Source organism: Ursus arctos, unplaced genomic scaffold (genome assembly GCF_023065955.2).
Source record: "Ursus arctos isolate Adak ecotype North America unplaced genomic scaffold, UrsArc2.0 scaffold_10, whole genome shotgun sequence".
Classification (NCBI taxonomy): domain Eukaryota; kingdom Metazoa; phylum Chordata; class Mammalia; order Carnivora; family Ursidae; genus Ursus; species Ursus arctos.
Genome location: NW_026622764.1, coordinates 35,370,358 through 35,392,783, shown reverse-complemented (window position 1 = coordinate 35,392,783; position 22,426 = coordinate 35,370,358). Strand labels below are relative to the sequence as shown.

Genomic DNA, 22,426 nt, shown 5'->3' with positions numbered 1-22,426 from the left:
TATTTTCTTAATGTTGTAACCTGAACTGTGAATGTCATCATGGGTTAAATGATCATGAAACTAAATAGTATTGAAGGTAAATCTGTAAGATTTTAGAAGTATATATTGACTGTGCGTTTCTGTTTTAAAGACACTGTTTCTCAAGTTTCTTTTATTTATTTTATTTTTTAAATTTTCTTTAAGATTTTATTTATTCATTTGAGGGAAAGAGAGACAGACAGAGAGAACACAAGCAGGGGGAGAAGCAGAGGGAGAAACAGACTTGAGCAAGGAGCCCGATGCAGGGCTCGATTCCAGGACCTAGAGATCATGACCTGAGCCGAAGGTAGACGCTTAACCATCTGAGCCACCCAGGTGCTCCTCAAGTTTCTTTTAGAGAAGAATAACATTATTCCACACTTTTAAAAGCTATTATAGTCTAGTTTTGTGGAGAAGACTATTTCTTTGATGATGCCTGCTATAACCATTAATTAATCAGACAGGAATAGATCAGAGAGAAAAAAAAAAAGAACAAAAACAAATTAAGAAGTAACAAAGACCAGTAATAGACTGTGTTAATGTGTTTGATTAATTTTTGCCTTACTCATTTGTAAGAGTTAAAAGTTTTTCTTTTTTGTTTCTTTTTCCTTTGTAAAAATAATATACATAATACACATTAATACTGACAAACATGGAATATTGTCAGATTTATCAGGGAGTAGTTTACCTATGCTTGCTTTGGAGAAGTGAAACAAAACAAAACATACAAATTACTCAGGAGTATAATCTATTTGTATATCTTACATTGTGATTTATGAATGCTCTTTTTATATTGATTTGTTCTTTGTCACTTTGGTTGCTTTTCATTAGGGTTTTTAGTTGTGGCTATAATTTTTATGGACAGTGGAGTCTATGTCACTGTTATCTGATCAACTATCATATTTCCAATGGAATAAAATATGTTGATAACTTCTCCCTTCTCATGTTGCTAGTATTACATAAAGAATATTTTGGGATAAATTAATTACAGCTTTGCATAGAATGAATTTATTCTTATAAAATAGAGGTAATATCTGTTTCCTTAAGTTACACTCTTGAGTTTCCTTGTTATTTTGCTATTTTTTATTATTAAAGTAAACTATACTCCTCTAAGCTTAGGCAATAATTTGTTGTTTCATTGCAAATGTTTTTTTTTCCTTTCACATTTTGTTGCAGAAAATAAATGTTTATGCACATAAACACACACACTGCTACATATTTCTTTTAAGAGTCAGTAGGTATTCTGGTTTGCAAGACCTGAGAAATCTTTATCCTTGTTGCCTCAAAAGAGATAAACAATACCAATTCCAAGATAGGAAGCAAAGTTTATTTGTATATCTCTAACCTTCTAAATAATCCCTGACTATGATAAAACTGAATTTTCCTAAGGACCTTTTGGCTTGACTATATATAGCATTGAATTCCCTTGATTTTTGAACAGCATGCTTCAACTTTCCAGACCAAGCATTAGAAAAGAACCCACCAAAAGTTGGATAGTTATGTGTACTTTTAAAGTATGTATATAATAAATAAATATTTATGTACATATTACAAGGATACATCTTGTGAAACCAGTTAAAACCAGTGGAAATGATAGTTACATAATGTTAAAACATGCTTATTGCATAGCAACTTATATTCTTGTGTTGCATCTTTGTAAGAGAAAATAGCGAAAAATGATTAAGTCAAATTGGGTAACCTCCGTGATGTGTGTGTGTGTATGTGTGTCTGCATATTTATACAATCACTCACTCTCTAAAATGAAATTTCCACATTTTTTCCATCCTGCTGAAATTTTTAAACCTCTGGGTATTCAAGAAAAACATAGAAACTATTATGCAAAATTCTATTCCTCACTTATTTAAAAAGATAATAGAAGTCATTCACTATTTCTTAGACTATAACTCAATTATGTATTTCTTTCATTTTGCCTTTTCCTCTGGTCTTCTATGCAGCAAAGCCAACTGAATTTATTTCAGTGTTAGCTGTTATATTTCAATACAGGATAAAATAGACATTTCACTTCTGAGTCATTTTATGTCTCTTCTTTTATTCTTTTCTGAAGCTCATTTTGTCTACTATTGTTCTCAACTAAAATCCATACTGTCTACCAAAATTTATAGCCTCATATTTTTCTACACCAAATTACCATAATTTATAAATAACAAAGAATATCAGAATAGATTTTCTCTTGTGAATTTAAGAAATAACTAAACACAGATACACATAATGGGTGTAGTAATAAAAAAAAAAAAACGAGAATGAAGATTGTGATAAATGATTAAACTGAAATCCACCTAAGTCAAGTTGGTCAATTGGCCAATGAGTATAAGAGAAGACTATTACCATAGCCTAGATTTATTATTTGACAATAATCAATCTTTTAACATGTTTTCTTTGTTGATTAAATCTCTGTCATTGTGTTTATTTTTACCTTTTTTTTTGAGCTCTAGAAATTGTTCTATGCATTTACTAAATAGAAACTAGAAACTCATAGCTATAGAAGTACTCACAGTCATTTAGTTTAACTCTATCCTGGAAGCATATATTATTTATTTATTTATTTATTTATTTATTTATTTATTGTTTTAAGCATCTCTAAATCTCATCTTTTCTACTCTTGCCCCGGTCTGTACTTGTTATGTTTTGCTTAACAACATTATAAGCAGCTCACAACAGGTCTTCCAAATATTGTTCTCTCACTTACCTGAAACCTATCATTTACATCTACAGGAATTATCTTACAAAAACATAAGCCAAATTCTTCTCTCAAGTCTCCTTCAAAAATTAGCCTACTTATTTTTTCCTTTTGAAAGTAAATTCTTACCTCACGAGAAAAATGGAGACTCTCCCTCTTTTAAATATCGTTAGTACTTTAAAATATAATATTACATTTTATATAACTATTAAATATATATACATATATATATGCACACATATGTAGAGCGAGAGAAGGAGAGTGCGTGCACACAAGCAATATATATTAGGGGCAAAACCTATATTTAATAGCTCCAGGATTAAGAAAAAGGTGTTTCCTGATCATCATAATAGCTTTTCTTAAGGAATATAAGATGCTTAGCCACTTTGAAAGTTCACATAAAAGGCTGGAAAATCCTAGACTTGATTAAACTCTTTTTTAGCTCTAGTGAGACACTGAATTAAATCTGATGCCAACCGTACAAGTAAATACTGCACTCATTTCCTCTCAGTGGAATAAGAACCACATTAATGTCAGATACATCTAGAGCACAATCTGAGCTGTACAACTTAATAGGAAGATGGCTATTGTGTTGATTTTCCATTTGTTCATTTGTCAAATGGTAATAATAATATTTACTATTTAGGGATAATACAGAAATTAAATGAAACAAAGTATATTATGTTTGGTAACTAAAGAAAGAAATAAAAGCATGTTAGTTCCTATTTCCCTGTTCTTACTTCACCAATTTTTTTACAGGAAGCTTCAAAATCTGGGTAGAAATGCTTATAAGAACATGTAATTCATTAATATTAGTTAAGGAAGTGATAGCCCCTCTTATATCCCAAATATTTTATGAACAGAAAATGTTTTACTCTGTCTTCCTACATGACTAATTTGAAATTATATATAAAGTTATGTTTCTAATGCCCCTAATTTGAGAAATAAGAAATAGAAAATAGACACATGCTATATTTATGACTATTAGATGCTGTAGTAAGAGTAAACAAAAAAGTCTTTTACTAGCTAGTTACACCAAAAAATGATATCTTATTTTCTAATGTTAATAAATATTGTTTCACTAAGTAAGATGAAGCAGCTGAGCCAATAAGAATTAAAACTCCATTTGTACTGGGTAGCCTTAGTAACAAGTCAATAGGATGTACATGTCTGTTCTAATGGAATAGCATAGATGGATGTACAGGTATAAGCGCATCTCCCATTTTTGATGACAGAAGAGTGGGGGAAGAGTGTATTAAGGAAAGGCATATTGTGAAAAGATTGAGCCCTGGTCACATTCTTGGCCTCTTCCGTTATGTGTCCGACTATTTATAATTTTTTTTTATATCCATGATGATTTTTGACCACTGGTTTAACTTCAAGCTCCCCACATTTCTTTTTTTTTTTTTATTCAATTAGCCAACATACAGTACATCATTAGTGTAGTGTTCAATGATTCATTAGTTGCATATAACACCCAGTGCTCATCACATCATGTGCCCTCCTTAATGCCCATCACCAGGTTACCCTATCCCCCACCCACCTCCCTTTCCACAACCCTCAGTTTGTTTCCCGGAGTCAAGAGTCTCTCATGGTTTATCTCCCTCTCTGATTTCTTCCCAGTTTCCACTCCCTTCCCCTATGATCCTCTGAACTATTTCTTATATTCCACATATGAGTGAAACCATATGATAATTGTCTTTCCCTGATTGACTTATTTCACTTAGCATAATACCCTCCAGTTTCATCCACATTGATGTAAATAGTAGGTATTCATCCTTTCTGATGGCTGAGTAATATTCTGTTGTATATATGAACCAGTATATATGAACCACATCTTCTTTATCCATTCATCTGTTGAAGGACATCTCGGCTCCTTCCACAGTTTGGCTATCATGGACATTGCTGTTATGAACACTGGGGTGCAGATGCCCCTTCTGGATTTTGGGGTAAATACCCAGTAGTGCAATTGCTGGGTCATAGGGTAAGTCTATTTTTAACTTTTTGAGGAAACTCCATACTGTTTTCCAGAGTGGCTGTACCAGCTTGCTTTGCTTGCATTCCCACCAACAGTGTAAGAGGGTTCCCCTTGTCTACATCCTCTCTATCATTCATTGTTCCCTGTCTTGTTAACTTTAGCCATTCTAACTGGTGTAAGGTGGTATCTCATTGTGGTTTTGATTTGTATTCCCCTGATGGTTAGTGATATGGAGCATTTTTTCATGTGTCTCTTGGCCATTTGTATGTCTTCTCTGGAGAAATGTCTGTTCATGTCTTCTGCTCATTTCTTGACTGGATTATTTGTTTTTGGGTGTTGAGTTTGATAAGTTCTTTATAGATCTTGGATAGCGGCCCTTTATCTGTTATGTCATTTGCAAATATCTTCTCCTATTCCGTAAGTTGCCTTTTAGTTTTGTTGACTGTTTCCTTTGCCATGCAGAAGACTTTTTGTCTTGATGAAGTCCCAAAAGTTCATTTTTGCTTGTGTTTCCCTTGCCTTTAGAGACGTGTCTTCAAGAAATTGCTGTGGCCGAGGTCACGAAGTTACTGCCTGTGCCTGTGCCTCTAGGATTTTGATGGATTCCTGTCTCACATTGAGGTCTTTCATCCATTTTGAGTTTATCTTTGTGAATGGTGAATGGTGTAAGAGAATGGTCCAGTTTCATTATTCTACATGTGGCTGTCCAATTTTCCCAGGACCATTTATTGAAGAGACCGTCTCTTCTCCATTGGATATACTTTCCTGCTTTGTCAAAGATTAGGTCACCACAGAATTGAAGTTCCATTTCTGGACTCTCTATTCTGTTCCACTGACCTATGTGTCTGTTTTTGTGCCAGTAGCATGCTGTCTTGGTGATCACGGCTTTGTAATATAGCTTGAAGTTGGGCATTGTGACGCCCCCAGCTTTGGTTTTCTTTTTCAACATTCCCCTGACTATTCAGGATCTTTTCTGGTTCCCTACAAATTTTAGGATTGTTTGTTCCAGCCCTGTGGAAAATGTCGATGTTCTTTTGATAGGGATTGCACTGAATGTGTAGATTGCTCTGGGCAGCATACACATTTTAACAATGTTTATTCTTCCAATCCATGACCATGGAATGTTTTTCCATCTCTTTATGTCTTCTTCAATTTCTTTCATAAGTGTTCTGTAGTTTCTAGAGTACAGATCCTTTACCGCTTTGGTTAGGTTTATTCCTAGGTATCTCATGCTTTTGGGTACAACTGTAAATGGTATTGATTCCTTAATTTCTCTTTCTTCAGTCACATTGTTAGTGTATAGGAATGCAACTGATTTCTGTGCATTGATTTTGTATCCCAACACGTTGCTGAATTGCTGTATGAGTTCTAACAATTTTGGGATGAAGTCCTAGCCTCAGCAACAGGCAACAACAACAACAACAACAAATAAAGACATTCAAATTGGCAAAGAAGAAGTCAAACTCTGACTCTTCACATATGACATGATAAGCCCAAAAGCTCCCCACATTTCAGCAAACAGTTGTAAGGGGTGGGCAATGGTCAAAGGTACCAATTGCCACAGCATCTATCAATGGTTAATGGCTGTCTACCTATTACTGGCTAATAGTGTTCATTGGCCATTTCTGTTCTGGGAGAAGATCCCCAGGCTCTAAGGATATCTGGCATCAGAACCTAGGATGGAAGATTCAGAAAAATCCAGTGCTTGGTTTCACAATTTATTTTTTGTTTAATTACCTAAATGCATTTCTCTTCCTTTTTAAGATGCTGGTGTTAAGATAAGCTCATATAATTTGCTTAGGCAGGACTTCCGTAAATTCTTCTCCTCTGTTTTTACTGCTTTATTCATTTCAGCAGCCAAATGAAACACAATCATTCCTTTATTTATAAAGCTTCATTTGTTTTCCCAATTTTTGATACAGAGTTGTTTTTTTTAACTTTCCAATCTTAATATATAACCATAATTCTCACTTCACTTATTAACATGTACTTGTCTGTCATTCTTTCCCAATGTCCTAATTCCCTAGCTTACATTCTTAGTAATATATGGATTAGTGAAAGTGCTGATGGTAGTATGGAGCCAAGGGAAGGATCAGGCGAATGTTATAGGCCCCTCCCATCCCCCAGACAAAATGTATACACATAATTTTATCTATTATTTCAGAGGTAAGAGCTACATTCAAGCTTATTTCTGGATAGCCTGAGAAGGCAAAAACCCAGATTAACATTGTTGTGCATAGATAATTTTGCAACATCACAACTTTAAGACATAAGACTCTACATCAGAGAAAAATAGTTACTCTTCTTACAAGCTGAATAAACTTGTTTTTACCAGTTCACCTGTCCTACATAACTCATCAGTAAAATGAGGTGGTTGGTTCACTTAGTGTCTTGATTCTCCTTAGCTCCAATTATTAAAGATTCCATAATCCCAACTGCTAAATGCTGTTACTTCATAATTGTGTATGATTCAGTAATATGTCTTATTCATTTATTGAGGTTTGAAATCCTGTGTATTGGGTCTTAAAATGTAACCCAAGCACGTGCTTTCACCAGAGAATGATCATATTATTGCATCATAGGATATAAAGATAGAAATAGATAAATAGGTAGAATAGATAGATCCACTGATCTCCAAAATAGGGAAGAAGGGAATTAATTGCAACATTTTAAAAATCTTCTAGTTACTGTATTGAAATATTAAGTACTTTACATGTATTATCTAATCTGATTCTCACAAAACTTTTGTGTGGTAGTACAATTTTATTTTATAGATGAAGAAACTGGATATCAGAGAAATTAAGTGACATTCTCCTAGTCATATGAGCATGAGTCAATATGTGGCAGAGATGAGCTTCAGACCTATTACCCGTCATTTTCCATCACCAAATTTTCCTAAAAAAGATTATTTGACTAAACCTAAAAAACAAAAATGTGAAGAAGAGTAAATGGGTTGTGATGTTACTTTTTTTTAAAGAACTAAACAATTGTAAGAAAATGGTAATGGAGAGGCATAAAACTTAGGGACTTTCCACTTTCAAGTGTGTGTGCATGTGCGGATGTGTATACCATAACGTGTATTAATTGAAAATTGTTATTTTACCAAATGCTTTATGGGTATTATTACATGTTCTTTTAAATTATTATTATTATTATTTTTAGTTAGATTTTGATGTTACTTTTAACATAGGATTTTTCAGTGCAGAGTAGCTGCTAACACAGCCTCGCTTACAGTTACCTGTGGTGGAAGCAGCGGCAGTCTTATAAAGGCAAGAAGCATACTCAAGTCATTGCATCGCCTCTGCATGTCATACTTGACCCACATCATTAATGCATGGAAGATGGTTTCTTCATCAGGAACATTTACATCATCGCTGGCCAGGAGTTTATGGAGCTCCTCAGCTGGAAGCAGTAAAAACTCTTGATTTCGCATAACTTCCATTATGTTTTCCTGCAGGGAGAAAACATCTTGGCATAAATTTGGCTTCACTTTGATTTGGCTGGGAAAGCATCTCAGAAGGAAATGAGAAAAGTCGTCAATAACCTTTGTTCTCATTATAACATAATCCTTGAGACTTAATCCTTCAGAAACTGGAAGCTGTTAAAATGAAAGCATCGTAATTGTAATTGAAGTGTAAATGTATCAGAGACAGCACAGATCTTGTAATAACTGGAGGATTATAATGTTGAGCTTTGTGAGGCAGGCAGAATGTACTAAGTGATTAAATGTTCAAGTTTCAAGTGGACTGCTATGTAAGATTTGGTGACTATGAAGAGAATAGCATTTCAAATTTTTTAAAGCTTGACTACATACAGATGAATCAGAAAAGGGGAGCCAGACTACACAGGGAGTAAGAAACACTGTAAGGTGTATCATCGTTTATTTAGAAGGGAAAAAACAGGACAGATAGGCCATAGAAGTCGCAAAAGCACATATGTTCCACCCTTTTATTATCTCTCATACCTCCCTCCTTTCATGACAATTTCTGTGGCTTAATTTAGATTCCCATTTATTTTCTTCTAGATTGCTGCCATAACCTTCTAATTACTCTGCCTGACTCTATTCTTAGCCTCTTTACTGTATCCTTATACTCATGCTAGAATGACAGTTCTACAACATAAATTTCATGGCATTCCTCTATAAAGTTTTTCCTTGGTTTGGTTTGGTCCCCTTTTGTCCTTTGGTTCAAATCTCTTGGTTAGAACACTAATTATTTGTGATCTGACCTCTTCCTCAGTTGAAGACTATACTTCTTAACCTTTCTTGTATTCTAGTCACTATTACTTACTCTTTCAATTTAAACCATCCTGTTTGACATGTCCCCCTTCACTCATCTATTGCTTAAAATGACTTTTATGCACCTGTTTTCCTAATTTCTGCCATTTTCCAACTCTCAATTCAAAAGCTACTTGTTATATCTGGAACTCTCAAGCCCTCTATTCACTCACATTGGATCTGGCTATTCCATCCACCGTGCATGCACAGGGCATGGTATTTCTATCTCTAAGACAGCAATTACCAAACTGTGGCCTAATCTCCAGTGCCATTAGGGGTCTTATGACAATCTTTAAGCTCCTTGAGACAAACACCTTGACAATTGACCTTGCATATCTAGATCCTGGAACACAGCAGGTGAACAGTACATATTTATTGAATAGATGTGTTGGTGATCTTTGTGGAGAAAAATAAAATTCTGGAAATAGTACACAGCAGTGCAGTGTTTTTCAAATACAGTTTTAAAGTGATTTGTCAAAACCCTTCTTATATGCTAGCAGAGAGGCTTTGGTGGTGGATGTATGTTAGAGAAGACAGAGATCTGACTGGCTGCCTCTTTTTTTCCACCTCCCCCCATGTCTCAATTCCAAGGAAAATATAAGTAAGGTTTCTCAGATCATAGTTTTAAAGGCACAGTTGTGGTAGAAATCCCAATACGTGCCTACTGTAGGAAAAAACCTGAAGCAGATGGGACGAGATCTCTTCCCCAAAAAGCATGTGACTATGCTACTGTGCTAATGCTGACTAGAAGATTCAGCCTGTGGCCGTTACTCTCTCTGTCAGAGCAGATCGGAACCTATTTTCTAAAAGAGACCTGACCCACCTTTTGAGTATATCCTTGGAACTGAATCCAAGACTTGAGGTGCCTTCAGCTGTCACAAAAGAATGTCAACTTTTACTTTCGTTCAGGTCATTTGTCCTATTTACTTACATTTGATTGACATCACAGAATAGCTGATTTCCTGGAAATTTTTGTCCCCTGTGCTTCCTCTGTGCCTAATACAAGGACTATGTAAATTATAGATGTCCAATATCTCTTTACTGAATTAACCAATTGAGTGTTCGGAGATGTGGGGCCGCCAAGTTTCTTTAAAGGATTCTAGTAAGATAAAGATGTTTTTCAAGAATCTTTGAAAGATTTTTTGTCCATCCATTTTTCCAGTTACTGAAAAATCTATGCCTCTATTAAACTACACACAGAATGGTAGAGCTAAACCACCAGTATATAGTACGGGGTACCATAAAAAAAGCAGGTCTATGAAACTCTTAGTGGTGTCTATCAAAGATATTGTTTAAAGCATATTTCGTTATATTTTACAGTGGCCTCTTTATGATGACCCTTGGGAGAAAATTTCTTGCAGGTTTTAGTAGCAAGAATAATTGCACTTCTCCTGAGTAAATTGGTTTACTTTTATCATGGGTGTTGTAAATTATGAAACTGATCAGATTTTTCTTTTTATTTCGCCTCTAGAAAACTTAGAGTTAAATTGAAATCTATCTGTTAGGAAGGCTATAGCCTTTTATAGTTTGATTTCTTTTTCAGAAAGCTCCAAAATAGTTTCATTTAATATCACTACAGCAGATTTTCTTTTTTTTTTCTTTTATCCCTGCATCTGATTTAGAGTATATTCTTATAATTTCATATCTTTGCAAGCCATACTACATGTTTGAGAATAAGCCATGTGGTTTGTAAAAACTGCTATAAATAAATTGGACATTAGGAGCTAATATCAGATATTACTGGATCTCTCATACTGTTCCATATATTATGTTGTTCATTATTTTTTCATGTATTTATTTATCTAAAGTTCTATTTGCTCTTTTTGTTTGTTTGTTTTCTCCATTAAGTCTCCTTTTCATGATACCCTGCCTAATATTTTCCTGTTTTTTGCAATCTAGCTTCTGGAAATTTTTATGTTTGATTCACTAAAGAAAAAATATAAATTCACACTCATTTCCTTAACACTGTCTGTGCACCTCACTAACTCCTTGTGTGAGATCAAGTAGGGAAAGGCATCAAAATTCCTTGGCCTATTTACCTTTTGTACAATAACTTTACTTTAAATTTACTCAATAATTCATTCTATATAGATTTCCTGAACACCTAACATATGGTCCTGGATAATTGTAGCAGGAGAACAAAATGGATTTGCATCAAAAAGCTTACCACACATGGGACACCTATAAAATGTGCAGTGCTTAGAAAATGACTTGTCAACTCCAGAAAAGCAGGTTTTTCAAATGGACCTAGAATATTAGGTAGGAAGGTAAATTAGAAAATGGGAAATGGGAAGATACAGTATTAAAACTAGAGGAAAGCATATAAACAAAAACATAATAGCAGGTAATATAGTATAAAGTACCATATTTGGTATGTCAGTTTGATTAAGAATGAGCACAGAAAAATTGTGAGAAATAATATTGAAAGGGTAATTTAGACCATATAGTGGAATAAATTTATTCTAAAACTTTGACAGTCTCTCCATTAAATGGGAATATATCTATACATATATCTTTTACACATAGACTGAACTATTTATTATAAAGGAAAATTTTATCACCAAATTTAAGTTGCCACTACCTAAGACACAAGCAATCTTTATTAATTACAACAAGACTAAATTCTACTATCTTTTCTACTTCATAATACTTTAAGTAATTTTGCTAGTTATAAAAAATATACACGTTTGCTTTCTAAGCAGAATTTTCTTACCCATTGTTATTTAATTATTTCCTGAATTTGACATAAACATTTTCTAATATTAATTTTCTTTTATCCCTTAATTATGTTATTGTCTTCTTCTTCTCCTATTATTGGTAATATATCAATAATTTGAAATTCCAGTAGAAATTCATTTTCTACATCATTTTAAAAGTTCGCTAACAATTAATGGTAATATTAGGTCAAGGAGAATATAAATGAATCCATTCAATTATCATATTTTAGCTATTGATTTAATTTAAAACATGGGTATTAAATTATAGTAAAATATTTCATTAATGTTCAAATAATTTCAACATAAACTTTAACAGTGTTTACTCCATTAACAGCTACTAAAATACAATACATTATACACTATTATGGTTAACTCAAAGAAACTGCTTTGCTATTAATGTCTACTGAATTAAAATTTATGTTTCACCATCTTGCTCTTTGTGACCAGAGGTCAGTTAGAAGAACCTCCTAATCACCACTTTCAACATTATGTTGGGAAGGTTAATCCTTTGCCAGACCACCACAGAATCTCTGGCCTGATTCCAAATCACCAGAGGCTACGAAATTCATTTAATTGCCCATCTAAAGAGTTATTGGTTAGAAAGATGTATTCTTAGGAGGCTCATACTATCAAGTAAATGGAAAACTGAAAGGTGAGCCTGAGACTTGCCCTGCATCCTCTGATTAAGGCTTATTATACAAATACGAAAATGTAAATTTTAGGTCTAAAGTCTGATTATAAAACTATAATTCCTTGCATCCTTTGCAAGGGAATTTCTGAGAGTTTCTGATATATGTATGATTCTACTATTGTCAAGGACAAGACTGAAAAATGCGTATCTTGACTTCTGAAGAAGTTACACCATGTACCAGATTGAGTAGTGCCTCCCAACACTTCACATCCACTTGGAACCTCATAATGTGACCTTATTTGAAAATAGGGTCATTACAGATGTAATTAGTTAAGCTAAGTTAAGGCCATACTGGATTAGAGTGGGCCCTAATCTAATTACTAGTGTGCTTAAAGACAGAAGTAGACACACAGTGATGAGAACACCATGTGAAGACAGAGGTGACAGAGGGAAGAAGTCCATGTGAAAGTAAAGATAAAAGTCATGCTGCCACCAGCCCAGGAATGCCAAGGATTGTTAGGAACCACCAGAAGTTGGAAAAGGCAAGAAAGGATTCTCCCCTAGAACCATCAGAGAGAGCATGGCTCTGCTCACACCTTGCTTTCACACTTTTAGCATCTAGAACTATAAGAGAAAAAATCTCTGTTGTTTTAAGCTACCTAGCTTTTAATCCTTTGTTATTGCAACCCCAGAAAAATAATAAATATCATAAGAGAAACTAAAAAAAAGGATAGTTATGTTAAAAACTCTCACATAAACCTAAGAAAGTATAATTATCTCCAATCTTTTATTTTTTTAAAGATTTTATGTATTTATTTGAGAGAGAGAGAGAGAGATAGGGAGAGAGAGCACAAGCTGGGAGGAGAGAGAGAAGTAGGCTTCCCCCTGAGCTGGGAGCCTGATGCGGGGCTTGATCCCAGCGCCCTGGGATCATGACCTGAATTGAACTCAGATACTTCACTGACTGAGACACCCAGGTGCCCCTGTCCCAAACTTTCAAATTTTAATTTCTAGGCTCTTTATTTTATAGAATGATGCCCTTAAGAAATATTACATTTTCAATGATCCAAAGGAGTGTCAGGGACAGGAAAACATGGTCTCCTGTTAAGATCCAGATCGATTGATTGATCAATCTATCTATCTATCATCTATCTATCTGTCAACTATCATCTGTCTAGCCTGTCTATCATCTATCTATCTATCATCTATCTATCATCTATCATCTATCTATCTATCTATCTATCTATCTATCTATCTATCTATCTATCATTCTATCTTCCTATGCCTCTAGAATTTAAAATTTCTAAAAGTGCAGGGTGGGGAGAGACACCTCTTCCAGTTATCAAGGGCTTCTCGTATCAGCTACCTTAAAGTTGCTACACTGACATATTGGTGTCAAGACTAACCCTTTCAGGTTAAAACCAGTTTTCCTGGGCTTTTGATTATTTGCCTTGTTTGAATTTTTAATTTTTAATACCTTGTTAAAGTTGCTGCCTGAACTCTTGAATACTACCTTAGAGGTCAAAGGGAACAGAGACTCATTAGGAGATAGGCACACCTTGTTATTTTATAGGTGAGAATGTGGAGGCTGGAGGGGCTCATATATAGTCAAGGTAAGTCTGGGATAAGGAATTCAGTCTCTTGTGTTATTACATTACCTGGACTATCTATCTTTTGGTTAGGTTCCCCTTCTCCTTTGTTCATCTACTTTAGACTTACTGTCTTACTTTGATCTATGCAACATGTATGCACCCTGGTTCTTAAGTGTTCCTCTGACCCTGTTTCCACCTCTTTCTTGATATATCTGAGTTCCATGATCTTGGTGATTATGGAGAGTCAACATATTACTACTAACTTGGAGAGTTGGTCACGATTTAGATCCTAACCCTGCTATCCACTGATTGTGTGATTAAGAAGTAGGATTCTTTGTCTGTAAATGGGATAAAAATAGTATCCACTGTTGTGAGGATTAAGTGTGAAGATTAAATTAAATTTACTGTTCTTAGAGAAGGATCTGACACTCAGCCAATATTACAGAGGCATAAACCATTACTATTCTGCATCATGTGGCCACATATGTTTTGTTTTATATATACATATATCTTCTTCTGAGTTTTCTTTAGTTCAGAAAAATGATCGAGATCCAAATCTGTCAGACTAAAGTGAACAGTTGCCAGTTTTCTTTATTAATTCTTTTCCATCTATTAAGTGTGGTTACTTCATTGGTAGCAACTTCTTCCCCCAAAAATATTAGAGTATCAATGTTAAAATGAAGCATTTTATAACAATTCCAAAACTGTGTCCAATATCAGAAATTATTTCTGATGGTCATCTTTCAAGATTATCATATGGAACAAAAGATAATCATGCTTCTTAGGAGCCAGAACTTTCCTTTTTTTGTCTCGGTATTCTTTGGTATTACGAATATACTAGGCAGTGGAAAATATACTCGATAAAGTTTTGTTGACTAAATAATCAGTAAAGAAAATAGGGAAGATAGAGGAATGTGAATGTAGACAATACATCTAACAGTAGGAGGCTGAAGTGAAGGTAATTTTATTTTAGGTTCCTTAGAAAATGTATGAGTTTATGACTCATCTATTATGACTTTGTCTTCTCTGACAAAAGGTTGCTAAAGAGGTAATATAACTTAGAAATTATAGTGGAAAGTGCAATGATTCTTCAGTGAGAAGGACTGGAGAAACATCTCATTCTAATACTCTCTGGTCAGGATTTCCCAGCAAAGGCACTTCATTACTCCAAAATATCATCTCCTCACTTTGAAAATAGGATTTGTAACAACACGTAGTCTGTAAACGTTTTCTGATTTGCTTTTGAGCACACTGAGCTTAGAAGGAAATGATTCCTAAACTTTACAATGTTATACAAACTAAATAAATATTTTCATAGGATTCTTTAATCCTTGTAATAATTTGGTCTACTTTTAATACTGGAAATAGACTGTCCGAGAACATAAATATGCAATATATATTATCTACTAACTCATAGAAGAGGGAAGAAGGGAGCACATATAAATCAGTTATAAACTTCACCACCAAAAAACAAAACAAAACAAACAAACAAAAAACCAGCCCAGTCAGCTAAACAGTTCTACTTTTTTTTTTTTTTTGGTTTAACAGAAAAGTAACTAACCATTCCCAAACCTATTAATTGCTTTGCAAACTGTGTAATACTATGCATGCATAAATTATTAGAGTAGTAGTATTGATTTTTATAATTTACTGCTAGGCACATTTACTCCTTGATAGAGCCCAAACCTATCTGCCCCCCCTTCATAAATTGCTCTGCATCAGTATTCGCCTAGTTTCTTTAGGTGTCTTATAGAAATCATTGAGAATGGCAGCAGATGGAAAAGTTAGGAGGAACGTGACAATCTCTGCACAGTCTTTATGAAAGGCACATATTTGTGCCAGCCCAGGGAGAAACGGTATCATTGCCAATTAAATCAGGAGGCAATAGCATACCTAAGAACTCAAAGCTGTTTCTTTTCACTGCAGCCAAATGTCCAGGACACCTGATCACATAAACTTTTCTTAAAGGAGTTACAATGCACCATTAAAATGTGAAAATAATGATCCTCTACAACTCTGCTAGAAAAACAGAATTTTAACACAAGATAATATTTCTGTTTTCCTTGCGAGGACATCTTGCAGAAAATTGACTATAAGAATCTTCTCCGGTGTGTGAAAATGTATATTTTATCAGGTAATGTTCATTCTGTGCTTACAGAAAATTGAAAGAAAGCTTATCCCTTATCTTAACAGAAAATAAATTTTTTCAAGACCAAAAAGGATTGTTTTGTCAACCTGTATTTATATTGTCTTTTGTTCTTATGTTTGTAAGCATAAATGATTCATCAGGAAAGCCTGTTATATGCATAATCTAAAATAGCCAGTTGGGGTAAAAAGTGTATGCACAAAGAAAGGAAAGCATGAGTATGGAAGTTGCTTATATAACCACATTGATTATTAGCTTGCAGTTAAAAAAAGCATTAGCATTCTGCAACAAAGAATACTTCACAATTTTGCAATCTTAAGGTCTAAATGGTCTCTACAGAAGCATGTAAAATTTTAATTATAATTTTGCATTCATTTATTGCTTAATAAAAGGATTTAGACTATTTCCCTTCTGGGGTGGGCTAATTTACTAGCTGCTTACAACCAACATTAAAAATCACAGAACAGTATATTCTCTTATATTTAACCTATTTTAAAATTTTTAAACAGCAGACATAATTGTAATCATTGTCAAAAAAATCAAGTAAAAATCAAAAGCAAGCTATAAAAATTCTTCCCAAGAAAACTGTAAAATGGAAATGAAAGAGCATACTTTATGTAAAATAACTGGAATAAGGAGGATAATCCCCTTAATAGTTATATAAATGTATAATAAATTTTTCTCCAGTTTGCCAAATAATTTAGTGCATGCCACTATCTCTCGGCAAATAAAAGAACCATTAGCTACATTATAACTTGTATGTTTACATACAGTGCATTAAATATGAAAGTTGGTGCCAAACACAATTCCATGGAATATTATCATATTTTATAAATAAGATGCAGTAAAAAGAGTCAAGTACTATCATGAAAAGTTAGATGTTCATATCTCACATAGCCTATATACCAGAGAGTTTCTTTTTGGAAGTGGCTATTCATTATTTCTAAAAAATGCTAAATATACATTTTTACATTTGATAAAGCTATTAAATAACCACTTTTCCTGACAAAGGCTATAGCAGCCCTACAAACCACCCTGGATTGTCCTTTGGGTTTACTAAGGGAATAGCAGGTGATAAAATTACTAACCAGTCTTAATTCTCCAGAATTTGTCCATGGCACTCCATTTGGTTAAAGAGTGAAATTAAACCCCCTCATGAGGTCAGATCAATTGAACTACAACTATTGTGACTGGTAACTGACAAATTCCTCAGAATGGAAAAAGTAGTCAAGGACAAAGCAGATAAGCAGATAAGCAGAAAGAGCACCATAAGATTGGTAACTGGACACCCTCTCTTGGGTATCCTGAGTGAGGCACTTTTCCAAGAGATTTCTGAGTCTGATTTTTCAACGACAGGGTCTCAAAGGGAAAGATTGGAGTGTTTCTCACCAAAGAATTCATAGCCAGGTGGTCCAACAGCATCTACTTCATGACAGCCTCTGTGAATGACACAAGTGCTATCCCCTTCTCTCTTCCCAGTGAATCTGGAGATGCATTAGAGAGCCCTGTCCACTTTTATAAGGACCTCTGGGCTGGCTTTCAAAAATAAATGAGACTAGGAGTTATGTCAAGGCCCTGCCTGTTCAGAGGGGAGCACAGGCCCTATGTCAAGGTCAGGGTTTAATGGGAAATGGGGGAGAACGCACTTCTTGGGCCCTTTGTATACCAGTATACAGGTGACTTTGATATTTGCAACACCTGACGCCAGGATGGAGAAACAGATGATGCTCTCCAGCTTGAGCTCTGAGGCCACCACCACCAAGTCCCTTGCTCAGCCCTGTCTATGAGTAGATCCTTTTGGGTTTCTCTTAGTGGGGCATGTGGAAGCCTGTGAACTAATCTTATTTCCAGTTCTTTGTGCCGTTGCCTCCCCAAAGCAGTATCAGCTGCTCAAAGAGGAAAAAGAAATAACAACTGTTATTACTAAACTTAAGAAAACCAAAGTCCTCTGCAAGACTATTTCTTCATTCATTAACCCTGTGTGGCCTGTGTGCAAGGCCTCAAGATTCACTATTGGTTGTAGGCAGCTCAGTGTTGTAATGCTGCCTTTAGCACCAGCAGCACCCGACATGGTAGGTGCAACTGTCATAGAGGCTATTAAGGCCTAGCCAAAGGAACTTGGTATGCCACAACTGACGTTGCAAGTGTCTTCTTCAACATTCTTCTCCACCTGGATGATCAGGTTCAATTTGCTTTTATGTAGAATGGATTACAAAACACCTTTAATGTCCTTCCACAGGCTACTCAAATTCCTTGACTATCTGTCATTTACTGGTAGGCCATAATTTGGGGAAATTTTTGTACTGGAAGTGAGAACTAGCCTTTTTCTATGTTGATCACGTTCTCCTGGTCAGCTAAGATAAGGGCACTGCCCAACAAAGACTGGGAGCCCTACTGACTTATACATGGCAACACAGGGGGAACGTTAACATAAACTAGTTACAAAGATATACAACCCAAGTGAAATTCCTCGGTGAAATCTGGGAAGAGGCATTACGTCTCGTTCTAGAGGAGAGTAGTATCAAGCTTTTGACTTTTTTGCCCTGAAAAATAGAAAAGAGACCCAGTGATTGTTGGGCTTATTTGGCTACTGGGGCTCTCACAGTCCCCATGAAGGAATTCTGATGGCACCCATCTATTGGGTTACCAGAAAGATTTCTGCCTTTGAGTGAGACCATTACCAGTAGGATGCTCTGGAGACTTTCCATCCAGCCACTTAGTCTACCCTTGCCAATCCACATTTGCTGTTTGAGTTACAGTAACCTCTTAGTTTGCCAGTTGGAGCCTATTGCCAACTGGAAACTAAAACAGGCCAGTAGCATCCACTGGGCTCTTGGACCTGTAGGCTCCTGGAGTTAGCTAAAGGAAAAAGCCTTTGAGAGGTGATTATTGCCTGTTATTGGGCCTCAGTAGATAGTGAGCACATTACTCATGGCTGTGAAATAGTTTTACTGAAATCCCAGTCACGTCACAGATCTGACCAAAGGACTCAATTGTTTGATAAAGGAAGCTCAGAAATCCCTAGTGAAGTAGAGATAGTGTATGCAGGATGGGGTGAAACCTGGCCTGGCTGGAGTCTTGCAACTTCACGGTCTCAGGAGTTCCCATCTGCCTCTTGGGCATATCAACAGAGAAGCCGCTGTGTCCACTGGCCCAGTGGGAACTCAGATATAGAGACCTTCTGCACCATGCGTAGGCCTAGTTCTCTGATGGCTCTTTCCAGTTAAGTTCTACTGGGATGGAATGAGGTGTGGCTACCACCCAACCTGAGAGGTCTGTCCCCTAATGAGTGCAACAAAAGACGTGTGGCACAATAGGCAGAGCTTCATGGGGTCTAGACGGCTGTCCAGGCCACGACAGATGTGCCACGTTGGTTTCACTGAATCATGGGCTATGACTAATGGCTGGTTGTATAGTAAGATCACCGACAAGCCTCAGACTGGCGTATAAAATGGGCATTCTCACCTCTTCTGTGGGAATAAGAGATTTCGATATACCTGGATCTGCTACCAACAGGCTTTTTGTTAACCGTGTGGATGCTCACCAGAAAGTCTGTTACACAGAAAAAGGGGACATAAGCAACGGGCAGGTCGTGTTGTCAGCTAAACATGGAGAATGAATTGTTCTCTGTCCCAGAGCAAAGAGATGTGCTGGGATCCATGAAGGACAGCTCGGAGAAATTCAGACAACATCCTAAACTGGGCCTATGGACTGCAACTTCTGTCAGAAGCTTCCAAAACAGCATGGAAAAGCTGTCCCACCTACCAGACTCTGGCCAAGGATAATAATTCTATTGGGAAATTTTATGAAACAGTACTGCCCATTTGCCCTGCATATTTGCCCAGGCTGTCTGTCCCCTTCTTTCAATTGTACACCGTATTTTTATAGTTATCGACACCTCAGTTTTTATGGAGGGACTCTGCAAGAGTCTTCCATCACCTTCAGCCCCTTTTCAAAGATTCAGATAGATGGGTGATCAGGATGGCTATTAAACTGCAAGAGATAAAGATAGTAACCTCCTTTTCCATTTTCCCTTTAGGTGCAGAGTTTTTTACCCACAAGAATCTTAAAAAGAATGACCATCAGTTGAGATCTCTAGTTCAAACATTTTACTTAAGGTGGCCCTGCTACTGCGTTCCAGGTAATCACATGGGATGGATATCAGCATGTAATATAGATTTTTTTTTTCCTGGCCCACAAGAAGATCTTAGCCAGAAGACTTGGGTTGACCACCTCTGGGTTTGGATCAAGTGCATTATTCTTGCCCACAGTCCAGGACAGACTGTCCATGTTGCTGTTGATGTGGAGGATTCCCTCAATGGAAGTGAGGAGGGTCTTATTTCTCTTCTTTCTCTCCTATGGGTACCCCATGTGACTTCCTCCTCCATGACTTCATAGAGACACCTGTTCCAGGCAGTTGCCACTGCTCTGAATTTGAGCGGCTATTGAGTAGATCACATACATCTTGATCCTACAGATGAACATCTGATTGTTTTGCCACTATATACAACAAGTGGACATTTCTTTATGGATCTTTCTGGAATCTCAAATGCCCCAACCTTATTAATCTGGACTCAAAGCATTGCTGCAAACTGAAATCTAGCATAACAGTAGTGAAATGTCTCTCTACAAGTCCACAAACTCCTGTTAGAGACAGGAGTAACCAGAACATCTGGAACAAGGTGCACATCCACCATTAAGGTTGTTTTTTGTTTTTTTGTTTTTCCCATTAAGGTAGCAACCTTTTCCTCCCTACACTCATCCTCATCCTATTGTGTTTTGGTAATGCCTCTTGTTGTATATGGGTCAATGAAACTAATAAAGTAAAATAGTCCATTACAAAGCCTAGACGGAAGGGCTCTGGCTGTCTAGAATAGATCCTAACGGGTGTGGGACATCTTTCAGAGTAAATGAATAAAGGCTCAATTGTTGATTTCAGTTTGGTCCATTGTCCTAACTGAACACTTTGACATCTGGTTGCTCGATATTGGGTATATAAGTTTCCCACAAATCCAATATTTTTTACTTATTATTCAATGTCTTTATTTTGTTTTGATTCCCTCCAGCTGCCATGTAGTAGGACACCAGCCTTAAATACAACTCTTAATCCTATGACTGCTCATATAATAGGTCTTTTAATAATATCTTAAGGTGGGGGGAGGGGAAAATGAAGCAGGGGGGCTGGTGGGAGTGTATCAGGCAGGGCCTTATGGTAGTGTTAAGTTCTCCACACATGATCCCACAAGATCCTGCTTGCCCTTCTTCAACAAAGACTAAGTTAAAATGTCTTGTTAAGGGTGCCTGGGTGGCTCAGTCTGTTAAGCATCTGCCTTCAGCTCAGGTCATGATCCCAGGGTCCTAGGATCAAGTCCCGCATCAGGTTCCTTGCTCAGCAGGGAGCCTGCTTCTCCCTCTGCCTGCCGCTCCCCCTGCTTGTGTGCTCTCTCTCTGAAAAATAAATAAATAAAATCTGAAAAATAAAAAAATAAAAAATATCTTGTTAAAATTATATATGTAATAAAATTTATATAAAAAGTTAGTTTTCTATGGCACTTTTAGATAAAAGGCCACATGATTTTATCCACTTAATATGCCTGCCCTAAAGCTCTTAATACACAATGGTAAATTTAAATCTTTACTGTAACTTTACTGTTAATCACAAATTTAAAAATATATGCAACATGATTGGCCATATTACAAGTTTGTAGCTATGTGTAATGCTTTTAGTTGAAGTATTATCACAGATCTTCTAGTAATTTTTATGGGATTCCACTAAAATTCAGAGTAATACGGGACTGACTATAAAACAAAGCACAAAGTGACAGGGAAAGAAGGAGACCGTTTCAATCAGGGTAGGTATAAGGAGAGGCAAGTCTGAAAATCCTGAACCCCTAATTTTTCCAAACCCTTCTCTTCTAGATTGCAGAATAGTCCCTTCTCCCTTGCTATCCACACACACACACACACACACACACACACACACACACACACAAACATATTAAACATAAACAAAAAGCAATAACACCAAAGATGTTTGGTTTACCTCAGTTCCTTTCTTCACCAACTATCATTGCCTCCAGGTTAGATACCAGAGTCAAGTCTCAGTACTGTTTGGGAGGAGAAGCAAAAACTCTGCTGGAGGAAAAACTAATAACATTCGCAGGAAAGCAATTTCAGCATCTGATTAAGGGTAGGAAAAAAGCAGGAAGGAATATGTGTTGGGATTGATCTTGAGAGTATGAGACCAGGGTGGAGAAATGTAGGAATGAAGACAATGTATTTATGTTGGCCACTCACTCATTAGCTGGGATTCAGAATACTTGCTAAGAGTTGATTTTAATAGTGAATGTGGATGCTGCCCTGGCGTCTG

The 22,426-nt window shown here is 36.1% G+C and overlaps 1 protein-coding gene across 2 annotated transcripts in view; it reads right to left on the bottom strand.

Moving 5' to 3' along the window:
- The window catches only part of KLHL1 (kelch like family member 1), a 340,926-nt gene that overhangs the window by 133,957 nt on the left and 184,543 nt on the right, over positions 1 to 22,426 (bottom strand). For both annotated transcript variants that reach the window (XM_026493388.4, XM_026493389.4), the window contains one exon: positions 7,933 to 8,145. In XM_026493388.4, the coding sequence (XP_026349173.2) occupies positions 7,933 to 8,145 (213 nt within the window). The remainder of the gene's footprint in view (positions 1 to 7,932; positions 8,146 to 22,426) is intronic.